Below are 19,428 nucleotides of genomic sequence, written 5' to 3' on the forward strand. Positions count from 1 at the left end.
AGCGCTGCTCCTTCGTCAGGTGAGACCTGTTGGAGTTTAACCTGATGTTGTGAGATTTCTTACTGCAAAAGTAAATCAGCTAGTCCCACACCCCTGCCCTTTCCCCGTAATCCCACAAATTTCTTCTCTGCAGATGCTTTTCCAATTCCGGTTTGAAAGCCATGATTGAATCTGCCTCCCCCACCACACCCTCGGGCAGTGCACCCCAGATGCTAACCCCACGCATTGGAAAAGAGTTTTTCCTGTCACTGTTGCTTCTTTTGCCACTCATATTTGAGTGGAACCCTCTGGTTGCTAACCCTTCCACTATTAGGAATAGTTTCTCCCTGTCTACTCTATTTACACCTCTCATGACTTTGCATCCTTACGTTGAAAATAGGAGCAGGAGTTGGCCACTCAAAACTTCGAGCATGCTCCAGAATTCAGCATGATCATGGCTGATCCTCGGTCCCAACATTATGCTCCCACACTCTCATCACCCCCCTTGACACTTTCAGAGAAATCTATTTGTTTCCTTCTTAAAAATATTCAGTGATTTGGCCTCTACAGCCTTCTATGGTAGAGAATTCCACGGGTTCACCGCCCTCGCTGAGTGAAGAAGTTCCTCCTCATCTCAGTCCTAAATGGCTTATCCTGTATCCTGAAACTGTGACTGCTTATTCCAGATCCTCCAACCAGAGGAAATAACATCTCTTCTGTAAAAGCTTCTCTCAGCCTCTCCACTTGAAGATCATCAGCTTCTTCAGCTCCTTGTATTTGTCTATGTAACTCAAATCTCCTACCTCGGAAACATTCTTGTATATCTTTTCTGCACCCTTGTTAAAGCCTACATATCCCTCCTAGTGTGTGGTGCCTACAATTGGACACAATATTCCAGCTGAGGCCAAACCAGTGCTTAGTAAAGATTCATTATAACTTCCTTGCTTTTATTCTCTGTGTCTCTACTAACAAAGTTTAAGTTTATTTATGAGTCACAAGTAGGCTTACATTAACGCTGCAATGAAGTTACTGTGAAAATCTCCTAGTTGCCACACTGCAGCGCCTGTTTGGGTACACTGAGGGAGCATTTAGCACAGCCAATGCACCTAACCAGCACGCCTTTCAGATTGTGGGAGGAAACCGGAGCACCCGGAGGAAACCCACGCAGACACGGGGAGAACGTGCAGACTCCGCACAGACAGTGACCCAAACCGGGAATCGAACCCGGGTCCTTGGTGTTGTGAGGCAGCCGTGCTAACCACTGTGGACCCCATGTATTTGTTTTATAAACGAAGAACATTTAAATGACAAGCAGTCCGGCTGTCTGAATGATCGATGATTTAAGGCTCGGAGCTGTCGCTGTTTTGGGTTGTAACTCTATTAGCAGCTTTTGTGAAAATCAAATTGAAATAAGAGCATATAGTTGAATTGTCACAAGACATCAGCTCAGACAAAGGGTCATCCTGACTCGAAATGTTGGCTCTATTTTCTCCACAGAGGCTGCCAGACCAGCTGAGATTTTCCAGCATTTTCTGTTTTTGAATTCATTGCTGGTATTGTTGTTTTTTGTATGTAACATGCTTGTTTTAAATGCCACTATGTTAGAAGTAGTAACCATTAAATTTGTTGACAGCTTCATTAATTAGCAATAAGAAGAATTTGTTGCAAGTGTCTTAAACATTTGTTCAATACACTGTGTAGTTGCCCTTGCCATGAGATGGCTGCTCAGATACAGCCTGTACAATAGCATTGTGCACAGTACCCTCCAGGCCTATATATATCGCAAAAGACCATTTAATATTTGCTAGATTTAATCAACAGGGCTTGAATGAACGTGTCTGCAATAAATCTTCAGCTACCACTTTGTAATCCCTTGTTTGTTTTTTCCTCCTGGCTGACAGGAAAGTACCATCATGGTGTAGATAGGCCTGATCCTAAGACATGGAAGGCCAATTTCCGCTGCGCCATGAACTCATTGCCTGACATAGAAGAAGTGAAGGACAAGAGTATCAAAAAGGGGAGTAATGCATACAGGGTGTACAGAATGCTACCAGCCACTGAAAAGCCAAATAAAAAAGGTACTTGGTGAATGCTAAGTTTTCAAACCAAATATGTAGAATGTATAACAGAGGGCTGGAGTAGTGGTAAAACTGTGATTTAATGGAGAGATTCAGCTGACGTTATAAACCAGGAGTCTGACATTTTGATGGTATATATTTGTTATCTGAACTCTGACATTGACTCCTGCCTTAAAAATCAATCCACATTTCATGACATAAATGGAAAAATGTTCAATAATATGAAGAAGTGAGGCGACTTCTTGCAAGCTGTCCCCAACATACCCTCTAATTCTATCTTTTGCTCTCGTTCTGTGCTTTTAAAATTGTACTCTAACTATTTCAATCTCTCTAATAATGTTCTGTTTACACTATACTCTGCACTCTCTCCTTTCCTTCTCCTCTATGCACGGTATGTTTTGTCTGTATATTGTGCAAGGAACAATACTTTTCACTGTATCCCAATACATGTGACAATAATAAATCAAATCAAAGTTACTAGGTGAACAAAAAAAATCCAAAAGGGCACGATTACTTAAAATGGAAGGAAATTGATATGTATGGAAAATGAAAGCGATTTTGGGATCCTCATTGATAATAAATTGAACCTATAATTGGTGGCAGTGAGTAAATCAAATCAAACGTTGGGATGTATTAACAGATCAATACTGAACTGAAATAATGCCACTTAAAATATCCATAGATTGCTCCAGTTTCCGTCCACAGTTCAAAGATGCGGCACGGTAGCACAGTGGTTAGCACTGCTGCTTCACAGCTCCAGGGACCTGGGTTTGATTCCCGGCTTGGGTCACTGTCTGTGTGGAGTTTGCACATTCTCCTCGTGTCTGCGTGGGTTTCCTCCGGGTGCTCCGGTTTCCTCCCACAGTCCAAAGATGTGCGGGTTAGGTTGATTGGCCATGCTAAAATTGCCCTTAGTGTCCTGAGATGTGTAGATTAGAGGGATTAGTTGGGTAAATATGTAGGGATATGGGGGGAGGGCCTGGGTGGGATTGCGTTCGGTGCAGACTCGATGGGCCGAATGGCCTCTTTCTGTGCTGTAGGGTTTCTATGATTTCTATGAGATGTGTGGGTTAGGTGGATTGGCCATGCTAAATTGCCCCTAGTGTCAGGGGGATTAGCAGGTAGATCTGAGGGGTTACAGGAAAGGGCCTGGATGGGATTGTGGTCGGTGCAGACTCCATGGGCCTAATGGCCTCCTCCTGCACTGTAGGGATTCTATGATTATTGTGCACAGTTGTGATCTCTGCAGTACGGGAAAGTTATTGCAGCCATTAATGGGAAGGCAGCGACTGGATGATTGAGGGAATGGAGGGATTGGATTGGATTGTGATGAATGATTGTGGAAATTAGACACGTCCTCACCTGGAAAAGAAACGTTGAGAGATGAAACCAGTGCAGTTTTTTGGAAGAACACGTTTCCCAAAACTCCTGCAGCTTTTAACTACAGGGTGGTTGTGAGGATTTGGGGGGATGACAGTGTGGGGGATTCGATGGTGGTCAGGGATACAGATGTTGGGGTGGGGCAACATCCAAATTGCTTTGACAAAGGGTTGTCTGGACTCGAAATGTCAGCTCTTTTCTCTCCTTACAGATACTGCCAGACTTGCTGAGATTTTTCAGCATTTTCTCTTTTGGATCCAAATTGCAGAGGTGGGGAGGGGGTGGTTTGCTGGATAGCTTGTCAGGGCTGGAAGAAGCACTACTCAACTGGCCCATTAGCAATGTTGTAAAGGCGCTTACCTCACAGATTCAGCCCACCTCGCCTGCTGGCTTTCCCGAGATCTGGGAAAACTGTCCAACATTGGGTTGCAAATAAAATGACTTTTCAGACGGAGGCTGCATTTATTCGGCTGCCCCATGTCTCACCTCTGTTAGCGAATCGAGTTCCTGTCTCAGAATTTCAGAAGTTTAAACTTGGACCTGATGCCAACTCACCCATTTTTTGGAAGTTAAGATTCAATCCATTATTTCAGTAGGTGAGGGGTAACTCTATGGAACAAGCTAGCTGGGGAAATGATGGGAAGAGCACTAATTTGTTTAAATATAGATGAGATAGATTTATTTAATAAAGCAACATTTTGGAATACAGTAGGTGAGTAAATTGTGGCATGATATATGGTAAGTATAACATGCTCTGGAGAAGCACATGACTTTGTACCTATGATGTCCAGGGTTGTTCACCAGTGGGGGCTTTTTTCACCTCATGCCTCAGTCTGTTATAGACCAAGTGATGGAGATTGATTAAGTCAGCAGTTCCGTTATCATTGCGACATGTGAATACCAGGTTGGAAGAAGGCAAACTAGGATAGACCTTGGCCTATTTGTTTCTCTAACTATTTGTGTGTTCCTGCGTTACGTAGCAGGGTGAAATTTCTCCATAACTAATCTCTGGTATCAGTCTATAACACAGGCTCCATTGTTCAACCCAGACCAATTACATTCCATTGAATGGACCCAGGAACACGGCAACTATCACATTCCATTGATTGGGTTGACATTATAAAATGTTCATAAAGTTTTCTTTTCAACAGGGTTAATGATTACATCAACAGCTTTTAATGGCAGCCTGTTCCTGTGTGGGGAAACTCTCTTAATTTCCAGTCTCTGGGCTGAATTTTCCAGCCTTTCCCACTGGCGTGATCTTCCGGTCCTATCGAAGGTGAAGCCTCCCCAGCCCCTCCCCCACCTCCCCCCTCCCCAGGTTCCCCGGTGGTGAAGCCGGCAAACAACGCAAAAAGTCATAGGCATCAGTGGGACCAAATGGCTCCCACCCCCCCCTGCCCCCGCCAATGACAAGCTACCACTGCTGCCAGAAAAGACACTGCGGGGAGAGGGGGTGATGGATGGGGTGGAAAATTCCACCCTCTGTAGCCATGGAGTTTAGTTGTACTCAGGCATTTGATTGAATCCAAGCATTTTAATCATACAAATTCTATTTAGATGGGTTGAATGGCTTCCTTCAGTGCCCTGATGACTCTATGGCCGGAATCTTACCCCCTTCCCGCCACGGGAATCAGAGCAGGCGAGGGGCAGACCATGGGAAGGTCCGTTGACCTCGGGCAGGATTTAGTTTTGGGATGAGTGACGCTGTAAAATCCCACCCTATGGTTATACTCATGTGCTTTGATTGTCACCCATATTCTTTACCTTTAGCCATGCGTTTAATTGTACCCATTTTCTTTAGCCCTGACTGTGGATTTTTCTTTCACTATTGACCATCCATGATCGTTCAGTCTGTAATCACAGCTCCAGGGTGGTCAGTTTATATCTGTAACTTGTGTCCTTTCCTGCATTTAAAAATATGGGTCAATGCCTCTCTGAGCGGAAATAGGTTCCATTCCGTAAGAAGGGACAGAATTGTAAGTTGCAGCGTTACCTTTGTGTTTAAGCTTTGACCGTTCCCAGTGATTAAACTAAACACAACCATTGACGTAAACCTCTTCAAATTGTATTTTACATCTGGGCAAAACCAAGGTGGTATTGTGTGGATTTTGTTTCAGAACCTTTTTAAAGAAAAATCTATGAAAGATGAGTGTGAGTGCGTGCGAGAGGTGGGCGTGCGTGCGAGAGGTGGGCGTGCGTGCGAGAGGTGAGCGTGTGTGTGAGAGGTGGGAGTTTATGCGATGAAGTTTCTAATTCTTGTGCTGTACAGTATATGAAAGGGCTACCTATAATCTTCATCTGTGGGCATATATTTAAGCTGAATACTTCCCCATTGCCAAAAGCTTTGAGCCCCGGGGTCAGTTTGCATTCAGAGCTGCCAGCATCCGTACACTGATCACTTTTGTTCTGAAGTGTGAAATCTTTCTTCACAGGAAAGAAATCAAAAGTGGAAAAGGAAGAAACAAGCAAACCAGCCAAGGTGAACCGATGCACAGTTACTGTGTTTTACCAATGAGCAGCATTAGTAGTTTGAATCTGTGCAGGGAGATTGGGAATCCAATCCAAAACCACCACACCTATTTGTAGTACACATGAATTAGGAGCAGGCCTTTCGAGCCTGTTCCACTATTCAATAAAATCAAGGGGCTGATCTGATTGTAACATCAACTCCACATTCCCACCCACTCCTGACAACGTTTCATCCTCTTGTTTATCAATAATCAACCTAGCTGTGCTTTCAAAATGTTCCAACACTCCGCTCCCACCGTCTTCTGAGGGGGGAATGATCCAGCTATTTATGTAGGATGCACAGTATTCCTTCCTCACCTTGTTGGCAATGCTGAACCGTTATATTTTATTGAACATAAAATATATTGAAGTCACGTTTATCTTCTACAGCATTGGCATTGCCAGTCACACTGCAGCTTGCAATGAGGGTGTTCCAAGAAATTTTGGGGCCTATTAATATTCCAAATGTAGCAAAGTAAATACATTCACTGTAAGAAATAAATCCCCAGGGCACAGAGCTAGAGCTGGATTATAGACCGCAAACTGTCCTTTAAAATTAAAATGGGCATATCAGCAAAAGACTTGAGTCTCACGGAGAGAACGAGAGTCCAACAAGTATCGGATTTATAATATTCATCTCCCCAACGGTGAAATTAAAATGGTTGCCTAAGCGCGTCACCTTGTTTTTTTAATTTATTTGTGGGACATGGGCATCGCTGGCTGGCCTGTCCCTAGTTGCCCGTATTCAGAGGGCAGTTGAGAGTCAACCACATTGCTGTTACACATAGGCCAGACCAGGTAAGGACAGCAGATTTCCTTCCCTAAAGGACATTAGTGAACCAGATGGGTTTTTTCTGATAATCGACAATGGTTTCATGGTCATCAGCAGATTCTTAATTCCAGATTTTTAAAAATTGAATTCAAATTCCACCATCTGCTGTGGTGGGATTCAAACCCAAGTCCCCAGAACATTAGCTGAGTTTCTGGATTAATAGACTAGTGATAATACCACTGGGCTATCCCTTCCATTAAGTCAGTGTAGAAAATCCCAGAAGTGGTGGCAAGCCGGAGAAGAGTTCACTGGTCAACTTTCCTGCCCTTGTCCACCTAGGTGCTGCCCAGAATTGGAGAATGCAAGGTTGGAAAATCTAGACCGTAATCTGTCATCTTATTTCACTTCTGTGCCAGCCACAGTTACAATTTTAGCAGGCGCCTGTTTTTGCTCTAGCATCATGAGGTTTGAACATTGAAAGTAGCAAAGTGGTAAAAAATAGTTGACAGGAAGTTCATTGCGAGATAACAGATTTATATAAATAGTCCTGTATGGAGGTGATTCATAAGCTGCTTATAAAGAAATTTCACTAAAATAACATGAATGGGATATAGCTCCTTGATGGGGAATTCTGCAGTTTTTACTATCGGACTGATTTTTAAAATTAACTTTATTTTGGTAGTGGAAAGCACCAAATTTTCCTTTTGAAGAAAATCACATACTGATAAACAGTGATGGTCTCTACTCAAGCTCCAATACTGTGGTCAAGGAGGATGTAGAAGTTCACAGCACTGTGGACAGCCATATAGGTGAGTCTTATACGACCGAGCTCACTAGAAAAATCCTTTGTTTAAATGCCTAGATTATCTCCTATTAAATTACACGTTTCCACGGCCTTTGGAAAATATGTGGCACAAAACATTAAGAGAGGACGTGTTGGTACATGGGAGGTAGCAGGTTAATTGTACCACACCTCAGTGGAATTAGCACTCTCTTGACTCATCGGGTTTCAATATTTCTGGGCAACCAGTATTGTCTTCATTGGTGGCAACAGACATGGTGTAGACCCATGAGTGAAAACCTGTTAACTACAGAACAGCGTAAACACTTGAGAGTACGAAACTGAAAGAGAAAATGCTGGAAAATTTGAGTGTGAAGCTGTACAAGTGGGTTTTCTCACACCACGCTGTGCTTCTTTGTAGTGCAGAGAAGATAGGTTTACGCCTGTGTCATACCACACAGCAGTGAAACTATTTACTCGGGTATGCCATTGATGTGAGGATCAGAATCTTTGAAAGGTCAGAGCCACCCTTACCGAGGTAACAGGATGCCATTCGAAACTCACCATTTAATAAGAGATACAAGTAATGCTGTGAGGGCTGTAGGTGCCTCCAACCTTAAACCCGTGAGAAGTTCATGAGTGCCACCCATAGAATCATTGAATCCTACAGTGCAGAAGGAGGCCATTTGACCCATTGAGTCTGCACCAACCACAACCCCATCCAGGCCCTATCCCCATAACCCCATGCTTTTAACCTAGCTAGACCCCTGGCACAAAGGGTCAATTTATCATGGCCAACCCACCTAACCGGCACATCTTTTGGACTGTGGGAGGAAACCGGAGCATCCAGAGGAAACCCACGCAGGTACGAGGAGAATGTGCAAACTCCACACAAACAGTGACCCGAGGCGGGAATCGAACCCAGGTCCCTGGTGTGAGGCACCAGTGCTAACTACTGTGCCACCATGCCACCCCAAAACACTCACCTGTAACTTGCTAATCTTTGTTATGTATGTGCCAGTGAGAAAATGTAATGATAGGGTTTTGAGGAAGTTATTTGGATGTGGAGTCGGATAGTACATCCTGCAGCAACTCTGTTCCAGTCTGATTCTGACTAATGCGACGCTAGTCCTGATTAGCATGAATAAACTCATTATGTGTTTTCAGCATGATTCACACAAATGATGAAATACCACAGGACTCTCTTACAATTTAACACTGGGGTAACCATAGTTGCTTTGTGACTGCTACCAATTGTAAAATGAGAGGTTTCTCAGAACATAGGAAGTTAGATGTGCGACACCACCTGAATTCAGATTTCACATCTTGAAATGTACCCGTTGTATAATTTTTATTGGTGTTTTTATGAATGCTGCAGTTTTCATTTGGGGAATACTCTTCCTCATGAATCGAGAGTGAAAATAGTAAGGTTCAAGAATCAAAGAATCCCTACAGTGCAGGAGGAGGCCATTTGGCCCACCGAGTCTGCACCGACCACAATCCCACCCAGCCCCTATCCCCGTAACCCCATGCATTTACTCTGTTATTTTCCCTGACATTAAGTGGCAATTTAGCATGGTCAGTCAGCCTAACCCGCACATCTTTGGACTGTGGGAAGAAACCGCAGCACCCGGAGGAAACCCACGCAGGCACGGGGAGAACGTGCAAACTCCACACAGACAGTGACCCAAGCCTGGAATCGAACCCAGGTCCCTGGCGCTGAGAGGCAGCCATGCTAACCACTGTGCCACCTGCCACCGTGCCGCCCAGCGAGACCACACTGTGGGATCAGATGGTGGTGGTTAAGGGTGCGGGGCAGTAAAGGGAGTGGGAGGTCAGTTTGTGGTGCTCCAAACTCTGCTTACTCGCTTGCAGACCTGGAGCATCGTGTATCAGTGACAGTGACGTTCAGCCTGATTCCCCAATTCACACTCTCGCTTGAGCAGACAGGGGCTGAATGAATTTACTGTAAATTGCAGACGCCTACATTACCTCGTCCCACTGCTGCACAGCTCATGAAACAACTGTCATTGCACGAGAAGTGTGCCAGTAAACTAGTTCAGATGATTGGGAGCATAAGTATTCCTTAGTTTATTTTCGGAAGTCACATCCTGAGGTTTTTGTGTACTGCGGGGGCTGCCTTGTAGATGGATTCATGGCCTTGATGCGAAATGGGAGTGTGAAGTTGGTGATATTCTTTGCCAAGCATATCAACATGTCCTTTTATGTTGCACGAGACCTCTCTCTGTGTTGATATACAGCCTGATACAATGTGATTCCTTTTTAAGAACTCAAGTATTCTCCAAGTCACAGTGCGTTGGAAGAACCCATGATTGTCAGCAACCCTCCAGATGTCTGCCAAGTGATAGAAGTGACCACAGAATGTGATGACCAGCCCATCAGCACAAGCCAGCTGTACCCATTACAGATCTCCCCGGTCTCCTCCTATGCAGGTTCGTGCTACATTTATAACCCATCCAATACTGTTACTTCTTAATCCAGATGTTTTACAAGAAACGTTCACGCTTAAAAAAAAAATGCTGTAACGTTTTTTTCAGCCTAGCAAAGGCTCAAGGTTGCACCGGCAGTCCAGATGAAATCATACTTGCAAAAAAAGCATGGCCGCAACTCCAAAGAAGAAGTGGCAGATTGTTAGTGGGTCTCAAATGGCTTCCCTGTTGGCATGGTGTGCAAGTGCACTGAGCCTCCCAGGTTCAATCACCAGCCCTACTGGCTTCATCCTTCTCAGTCCAGGCAGCTGTGTAAAAGGTGTTACTGTTTTCTCTGGTGCCGCTGGGCTAGGGAAGGAAAATGATCGCTCCGATTGCTAACCAGTGACCTGGTCCCCTCCCGTCCCATCCCCTCCCCACTGGAGAGTGCACCTTTGTGGATGTTCAGGTGCGAACCGGACAAGATTGTCACTGTGACGCACTCTACAAACTCCTGGCACTCCCTCCGAAGAGCGACCCCTGAGTAGGTTATTGAAAGGCTGTCCGTGAAGACATGGGAAGAAGGCTGAGGAGGAAGTGGTAGCAATGTTTTAAAGGCAAGAGAGGGAATATTCATGTTAAAATACAATTGCAGGATCTTGCAACCCTGAAGAAGGCCATTAAGCTCACTGCGCTGGTGCCATCTCTTTGAAGTAACTGCCCGGATATTCCTACTCCCCATCACATTGAACTGCCAATGGGCTGTTACCAAATAAAAAGCCTCAGGCTGCAATTTAACAACACAATACACCCTCAGCGAATGCAGCAATAATCTAAACACAGCATAATCCCTACTTCAACATGAATATGGGCGTTGCCCCAAAACAAAGGAACTAAGATGTTTCTGAGTGGATCCTGTGGCTGTGTGTAATCAAAGGGAGGATCTCTCCAGCCCTTCTGGGTTGTTGGTTCCCTGGGGGTATCTACCCCTGGTGTAGGGGGGGAGGTTCTGTGGTGGGATTGGAGGGTGGGGTGGCGAGGAGTTCAATGGTAAGGGTAGGGGGTTGTTCCATGGTTGAGGTGGGTGATTTCTATTTTCATATCCACCCTCCTTTTATGACCAGGATGCTCACAGTGTGACAGAGGAATCCACTTTTGGGGCTCACAGCTTCCATCCCTTTCGTGTGTGTGATTGTGGGGGAGGGGTGGGGAGTATGTGTGATAGTGTGGGGGGGTGTGTGTGTAGTGGGTGTGTGCTGGGGGAAAGAGAGATGGGCTGATTACAATGTGGGGGTTTGGTGGGTGAGAAGGGTTTCACTGAGATGGGATGTGTGGAGAGTTTGGCTGAAATGAGTTGATATTCTTACAAAGTATTTTAATGACACAGATTTTCATACTCACATGATTACTATATGTTGACATGTAATGTGTGAACTTTAATAATTATGTGATGAATGTTACTATGCAGCTTTGTTGATGATTTGTTCTGGTTGGTGTTTGGGATCTGTAAGCCTGTCAGTTGCAGATCAGTAATAATTGATGCAAGTCCAGCTTCTTCACAAACTCACTTTATTCTCTTTATCACTCCACATACGCACACCCAACACCTAGTGCCGCCTGCACCCCCTTTATATATCCCGCTGAGTACTATTAAACAATTAACATACAAATTAAGTCGAGAGTGGAAGATTGCAGTTAACCCATTCCTAACAGACTCCCCTTCCTTAAAGAAAAAAAAGTTTTGATAAATTTGTCTCTCCAGAAAACACACTGTCCTAGCCCTTCCCCATTTTGTTATACATCTCTGAAGAAAAAACATATATATTTATAGAAAGATACAACCTTCTTTGACAATGTCCAAAAGTTTCTTTGAACTAGCGCCTCTTTTTGTGAAGCAATTGGACAATTGATAAGTACTATCATCCCATTTTATTTATTTTCAATATTTCATCATTGTCCAATATTTACCTTAAGTTGGCTATGTCGATTCGTAACCTTTTCTCGTTTACACTCTTTGTGGAGTGCACATTTTCCCAAAATGACTTATTGTCAATGCGACACTCAGTGGGTATTTTACCCAAATCCCCTAACCTCAAAATTTCTGTCAGCATCTGGGATATGAAGAAATCCATGTCCACTGCCTCTACAAGGCTTAGTGTCTCAGCGGCCAGTGTGCTTCTTACCACTCTCCTTATTTTCTTTGTTTCCCATACAAGAGGGCAACATTTACCATTTTCCCCCATAAGAAAGATTATAAGGTCGCCTGCGCTTGAAAACCCATCACACAAATTGGCATAGGATGCATCACTATAAATTGAGTTTGAGGTGCCCAAGATCACCCTCCATAGTGCCAGTAAAACATCGCTCGATCTGCTTTCAACTAGCAACAGCCTAACTTTAACAAAACCGACCTTACCGAAAGGTGTCAAACTTAGCCCAAATACGCATTTATTTAACTTCCAGTGTACCCCGTGTTAGCTGCCTCTTTAGGAGGACGGAGAAAAATGTCTCTGAAGCTGATCCCCTGCAAAAAGGCAGCTTTAATATCTATAGATTTGCATTCCCAGGCATTTGTAGCTAACAGAGCCAAGAAGATCTTTAAAAGAACCTTTCCTGCTGTGGGTGAATCCACCCTTACCTCCTGGTCTCCTAAATTTTCTTCAAATCCCCTTGCCACAAGCCTTTACCTTATAACTTCCATCAGGAAGCATCTTTTCCATTCAAATCCAGATGTAAGATAGAACTCTTTGTACCCTATCTGGTACCTCCGTGTACACCTCAAATTCACTCCAGCACTTCCTGCTGCTTAGCATCTTGTATAACTTTTTCATCTAATTTATTGGAAGCCACCAAAACCTCATGGGCTTCTACTCCGAGTAGCATTCGTAATCTTACCCATATTCCAAGAGCTTGTCAAACTACGCCCCCTATCCTGCCTGATATCTCGTTCTGAACCACCACTGCTTGATCTTTCCCCCCTGTTGTGGGATGTTCTTTCAATAATTCTCGGATCTCTTCCTGCGATCATGTTCACAATTGGACTTACTGTCTGAACTGGTACTATGTTTCTGTGCCCTCCATTTTTGAACTTTGTGTTCCCAATCTATGGTCCTGACGGCCTCCCCTGTATTCTGTACATACTGTACACCTGACTGCACCTCTCCCCGCCTCCTGCCCCTCTCCTGGGACCTATCTGCAGCACCACTGCAGCAGCCTGAAAATAATGTCCGTTTGCTGATCTCAATTTAAATGTGGTCCAAGGCTCAATATCAATTGAGTCTTGGGCTTACCTGATCTGGCGCAAGGATCATTCTCTGCATCCCGATCACACTGGCCTGCCAGTGGATTCTAACCCATGGATTCCAATAGTATTGATGTACTGGTACAAAACATCAGACTGATTTTGGACAACTGGCTAAAATAAAATGGGAGACTGCTGGACATTGTGTATCAGTATGTGTTCGAATACACAAAGCAAGAACTTCAACACTATTATACAAACCAATGCCTAGTGTTTGATTTGATTTATTATTGTCACATGTATTAACATACAGTGAAAAGTATTGTTTCTTGCACGCTATACAAACAAAGCTTACCATTCATAGAGAAGGAAACGAGAATGTAGTATTACAGTCATAGCTAGGGTGTAGAGAAAGATCAACTTAATGCAAGCTAAGTCCATTCAAAAGTCTGACAGCAGCAGGGAAGAAGCTGTCCTTGAGTCGATTGGTACGCAACCTCAGACTTTTGTATCTTTTTCCCGAAGGAAGAAGGTGGAAGAGAGAATGTCCGGGGTGCGTGGGGTCCTTCATTATGCTGGCTGCTTTGCCAAGGCAGCGGGCAGTGTAGGCAGAGTCAGTGGATGGGAGGCTGGTTTGGATTGGGCTACATTCACAACCTTTTGTAGTTTCTTGCGGTTTTGGGCAGAGCAGGAGCCATATCAAGCTGTGATACAACCAGAAAGAATGCTTTCGATGGTACATCTGTAAAAGTTGGTGAGAGTTGTAGCTGACATGCCAAATTTCCTTAGTCTTCTGAGAAAGGGCGGCATGGTAGCACAGTGGTTAGCGCTGCTGCTTCACAGCTCCAGGGACCTGGGTTCGATTCCCGGCTTGGGTCACTGTCTGTGTGGAGTGTGCACATTCTCCTCGTGTCTGCGTGGGTTTCCTCTGGGTGCTCCGGTTTCCTCCCACAGTCCAAAGATGTGCGGGTTAGGTTGATTGGCCATGCTAAAATTGCCCCTTAGTGTCCTGGGATGCGTAGATTAGAGGGATTAGCGGGTAAAATATGTAGGGATATGGGGGTAGGGCCTGGGTGGGATTGTGGTTGGTGCAGACTCGATGGGCCGAATGGCCTCTTTCTGTACTATAGGGTTTCTATGGTTTCTTTCTAAAGTAGAGGTGTTGGTGGGCTTTAATCGGCTGTTGTATACAGTCTAAGGCCTACAGCTCTACTGTGCTATTCGTAGCCTGATTGAGCTGTGGAAGCAAATGGCTGTGCAAAGGCAAAGTTAAGATTCAAGGACTTGGGATCATATCATTTCATTAAATGAGGATGTGAACTCTTTTTTAATTGCCAAATGACAGCCAGTCAGATGTGACCTTCCAATACAACTTTTGACATTTGAACAGCGTTTGTTCCTCCTCCTGCAATCTACATTTGGCAAGCTCCACTGAGTACATTTGGCAAAAAAATTCCTCAGCCAAATCTGTTGCTCAATGAACTGTTCCAGTAGGAAATGGTTCAAAACTCATGTGGTGCCGTTTAACTTGCACTGTGAGGAGCGTTGCTATGTTTGGCCATTCTGTTACCCGCCCTCAGAACAATAGCTCGAAGTTTAGCTTTTAAACCGGGTCTGATGGAAGTGCCGCTTGTTTTATACAGGCCATTGTTCGTAACAGGCAAGGTACAACTATGAATAAACATCACAATGGAGCAAATGCACTGTTGGATAAAGAGATGAGTGTTATTTTGATGAAAGTGAAATGGGTTTGCAAAATGAGGCTGAAAGGCTCTTGGGTTAAACAAGTTTTCACTTTTGTTTATCCAGTAGAAAGTGAAACGGATAGCGTCGGAACTGATGAAGAACCTGATGAGGTCAGTAAAGAACATGCTGTTTTGAAGCCAAAACAAAGAACAGGGAGAAAGTTTATTTGGAAGTATTGATTGAAATCACGTCATACCTGTACTTTTCCACCTCAGCAATACTTACGCTCATCCTGTCCCCTCTCCACTGCTGAAACCTGTACCCACCGCATCTTTACCTCAAGCAGTGACTTTCCTAAAACTGTCATCAGCCTCTCCACCCCCATCCAGTGCAAATCGCAATTAATGCAGGACTCAATGGCTCACACAAGAATGATCAATTTTACCAAAAAAATTAAGTTCCTGCAGCATTCCTGTCAGAATAGAATAGAATCCCATTTGGCCCATCAAACCTGCACCAACAATAATCCCACCCAGGCCCTATCCCCATATTTACCTTGCTGGTCTCCCTGACACTAATGGCTAATTTAGCATGGCCAATCAACCTAACCCGCACATCTTTGGACCGTGGGAGGAAACCGGAGCACCCGGAGGAAACCCACGCAGACATGGGGAGAATGTGCAAACTCCAAACAGACAGTGACCCGAGGCTGGAATCGGAACTTGGGTCTCTGGCGCTGTGAGGCAGCAGTGCTAACCACTGTGCCACCGTGCCGCCCTGTTGATTTTTTTCCCCTCACAAATTTATCAGTGGGAGGATGTGGCGGGGGGACCAGAGATGGTGGTGTTGTTGTAATGTCACTGGACTCGCAATCCAGAGGCCCAGGCTAATGCTCTGGAAATGAGGGTTCAAATTCTGCCACGGAAATTGGCTTCATAAATGTGGGCTGGAATTCTCCAGCTGCTCATGTTGGCGGGATTTTCTCGGAATATGCCCTTTCATTTACACCAGCTGTGGTCAAACTGATTGCACTACATAAAATTTGAGGAGAGCTTTTCTTATTTTGCTCAGGATCACTGGATGCACTAGTGCGGCATGGTGGCACAGTGGTTAGCACTGCTGCCTCACAGTGCCAGGGACCGGGGTTCGATGCCAGCCTCAGGTCACTGTCTGTGTGGAGTTTGCACATTCTCCCCGTGTCTGCGTGGGTTTCCTCCGGGCGCTCCGGTTTCCTCCCACAGTCCGAAAGTCGTGCTGGTTCGGTGCATTGGCCGTGCTAAATTCTCCCTCAGTGGACCCGAACAGGCAGCGGACTGTGGCAACAAGGGGATTTTCACAGTAACTTCATTGCAGTGTTAATGTAAGCCTACTCGTGACATTAATAAATAAATAAAATGGATTGCAGAAAAGTGGCCGGGTTGTGGAACACAGTCTAAAAACGAACCTGGCCGACTTCCCTGAAATTATGGGAATTCTGGCAGGTTCCCATACAGGCCTGCATCGTGGATGCAGCTGATCGCCTGACGTTTACTGTGAGCCTGACCAGAGACTTTGACAATTCTACCTTGTAAAGCGAATTTGTATGAAATTCTATTGAAGTTAGTAGGACAGAAACAGTCCATTTGGCTCCGCTGTTTGTGTTCCGCACGAACCTCCTTCCACTCTGTTCCATCTCATCCTCACACCATATGCTTCTATTCCTTTTTCCCTGGTGTCCGTATCTAGTTTTCTCTTAAATACATCTACGATATTCCCCATATCCATGTTGTTGCATTCTAACAACTGAAGAAATTTCCCCTGACTTCCTTTCTGCATTTATTGAATCATAGAATCACCACAGTGCAGAAAAAGATCATTCGGCCCATTGAGTCTGTCCTAACTCTCCAACAGAGCATCTCACCCAGGCCCTATCCCCGTAACCCCATGTAATTACCCCACTAATACCGCTAACCTACCTACCTTGAGACACTAAGGGGCAATTTAGCACCACCAATCCACCTAACCCTTTGGACTGTGGGAAGAAATCGAAGCATCCAGAGGAAACCCACGCAGACACGGGGAGAACATGCAGACTCCACCCAGACAGACAGTCACCCAAGCCGGGAATTGAACCCGGGTCCCTGGTGCTGCGAGGCAGCAATGCTAACCACTGTGCCACCGGGACCAGCTTACGACTCTTTTTTGGCCAATTACCCCCCCCCCCCCCCCCTCCCCCCCCCCCCCCCCCCCCCCTCCCCTCTCCACCCCCACTCTCCCGTCTTCCGTCAATCTTATCACACCCGTTCTTCATTTTGAAGACCCCATATCAGGTCACTCATCAGCCTTCCCTTTTGCAGAGAAAAGCACCCCTAACATATTCCATCTGCCTTGAGAGTTTGACCCTCTGGTTTAGAAAGTCTGTCGTAAGAACAGTGACCGTTTGTGGGCAGGCAGCTCATTGTGTTCTCTGTTTATTTGTATTAAGGCGAGTGAAAGCACAAACCAAGACCAGTCACAGTGGCAGCAGAGCAACATCGAAGGGAAGGAGTTTCTGAGTAACGTGGGAATGAACACTGTGTTTTCTCCACCTATTGTGTCTGTTGCGACATCCAGCAACTTCAAGCCTCTAACCAATGGATGTGAGCCAGCGCTCGCTTACACCACTGCCACGTGCACCAGCCTCTCTGTCAGCATCTCCAAGTCGCCCGAACCATCGCAGCAAGCTTCTTTAAAACACCGTGCGGCGGAAAACCGTGCAAGCGTCATCATGAAGACATCAGACTTAACCAGAGGCAATAACTGATGAATATTTTCTCTTTTGGAACGACGTCTCCTTGTTCTGGTGAAGTCTTTTACTGGGCTCGGCTGCACTGTAACATAGATGGACTTTATTTGACTAAATATATATCTATATAACTTAAAAGAAAAATGTGCTGCGGAACTGGAAATTACCTGGTTCCTTTTGCCTCAACTGCCATCTCCAGTTCATGAATTATAACTCAGGACATTGTTATTGACGATTTTTATGTTTTCGGTTTTCCTGTTGCACTTAACTGTCGCTCTGACGACAGCAAAAGGGCCGGGCTTTTAAGGCCTGGGTCAGGAATGCGCGTCTCGGCACTCAGTGCAGGACCAATACGATACAACTACAAACTCTTAATGTGCCTATCAAACCCGGCGGCAGCGGGCGGAGGGGGGGGGGGGGGGAGAAAAAAATGTGACTGCTTTTGACAATTGTGTAAATTTTTTATATTCTTTTGAATGTGCATATGTATATAACGCAGGAAGAATTGAATTTTACCGCTTTTTGCACCTTAAATCTAGTCTAGCACTTAACTTCTGTCACACGGTTGGCAAATACATGCATTTAGAACTGAAAAAATTCCTGTGGTTTGGAGTTTGTGGCCTGCTTTCACTGGTCTCTTTTGTTCAGGCACAAAATTACAACAAGCAGTGTGCAAAAAAAAAACACGAAATGGCCTTGATAAAAAGGACGGGCTTTAATCTCTTTTCTAAAGCAAGCTTTTTTTATCGTATGTAAAGGGATTATTTTATTCAGGGTAATTGAATTCTGAAGTGAACATAGATCTTAAAACTTTTTTTTTACCAAAATAAACGTTGTTGTTGTTTTTCTTTGTTCATCAATCTACACATCTGTGGTAAATCGATCATTTTTTTTTACAAAATTTGTAGCAGTTATAAACTATCCAATAAAATGTAGCCTCTACGTCAGTGACTAGAAATAATGACTCTTGTCATTATTCTTCCTTCTGTATAACGCACAAATTTCTCAACAAACTTGTCACTTCATTCAAAAGCTCATTCCCACCCAGGGGCCACTTGTAATTATCAACAAATTTTAAGTTTTAAAGTTTATTTATTAGTGTCACAAGTAGGCTTACATTAACACTGCAATGATGTTACTGTGAAAGAATTTCGACAGTGCAGAAGGAGGCCATTCGACCCACCGAGTCTGCACCGACCACCATTCCACCAAGGCCCTATCCTCGTAACCCCACATATTTACTGTTTTTATCCCCTGACACCAGGGTCAATTTAGCATGGCCAATCCACCTAACCTGCACATCTTCCAGGCTGTGGGAGCAAACCGGAGCACCCGGAGGAAACCCACGCAGACACGGGGAGAATGTGCTAACTCCACACACACACCCGAAGCCGGAATTGAACCCAGGTCCCTGGCGCTGGGAGGCAGCAGTGCTAGTCACTGTGCCGCCCTCCCCTAGTCGCCACACTCCGGCGTCTGTTTGGGTACACTGAGGGAGAATTTAGCATGGCCAATTTGCACTCTTTCGGACTGTGGGAGGAAATCGTAGCACCTGGAGGGAACCCATGCAGAGAACGTGCAGACTCTGCACAGACACTGACCCAAGCCGGGAATTGAGCCCGGGTCCCTGGCACTGTGAGGCAGCAGTGCTAATCACTGTGCCACCATGCTGCCATTTGGAGACCTCCTGAAAGTATACACAGATGACCAGAGACCTCCTGCGCAAGTTGTGATTTTACCAAGGACATCCTGCTGGTATTGACACAAGTATATATCAATGGCTCTTGTGCAAATATCTACGCTGGGA

General features: G+C 44.9%; 1 protein-coding gene across 4 annotated transcripts in view; it reads left to right on the forward strand.

The window, feature by feature from the left end:
* The window catches only part of irf2b (interferon regulatory factor 2b), a 76,000-nt gene extending 57,960 nt beyond the window's left edge, over nt 1–18,040 (forward strand). The window contains exons 5-10 of one of the 4 annotated variants that reach the window (XM_078215074.1): nt 1,881–2,057; nt 5,873–5,919; nt 7,403–7,529; nt 9,790–9,954; nt 14,981–15,027; nt 17,322–18,040. In XM_078215074.1, coding sequence (XP_078071200.1) covers nt 1,881–2,057; nt 5,873–5,919; nt 7,403–7,529; nt 9,790–9,954; nt 14,981–15,027; nt 17,322–17,639 — 881 coding nt within the window. In that variant the 3' untranslated portion in view covers nt 17,640–18,040. The remainder of the gene's footprint in view (nt 1–1,880; nt 2,058–5,872; nt 5,920–7,402; nt 7,530–9,789; nt 9,955–14,980; nt 15,028–17,321) is intronic. The other 3 variants (XM_078215075.1, XM_078215076.1, XM_078215077.1) reach the window with 3 other exon arrangements.
* Nucleotides 18,041–19,428: the final 1,388 nt, after the last annotated feature.

Source organism: Mustelus asterias, chromosome 6 (assembly GCF_964213995.1).
Source record: "Mustelus asterias chromosome 6, sMusAst1.hap1.1, whole genome shotgun sequence".
NCBI lineage: Eukaryota > Metazoa > Chordata > Chondrichthyes > Carcharhiniformes > Triakidae > Mustelus > Mustelus asterias.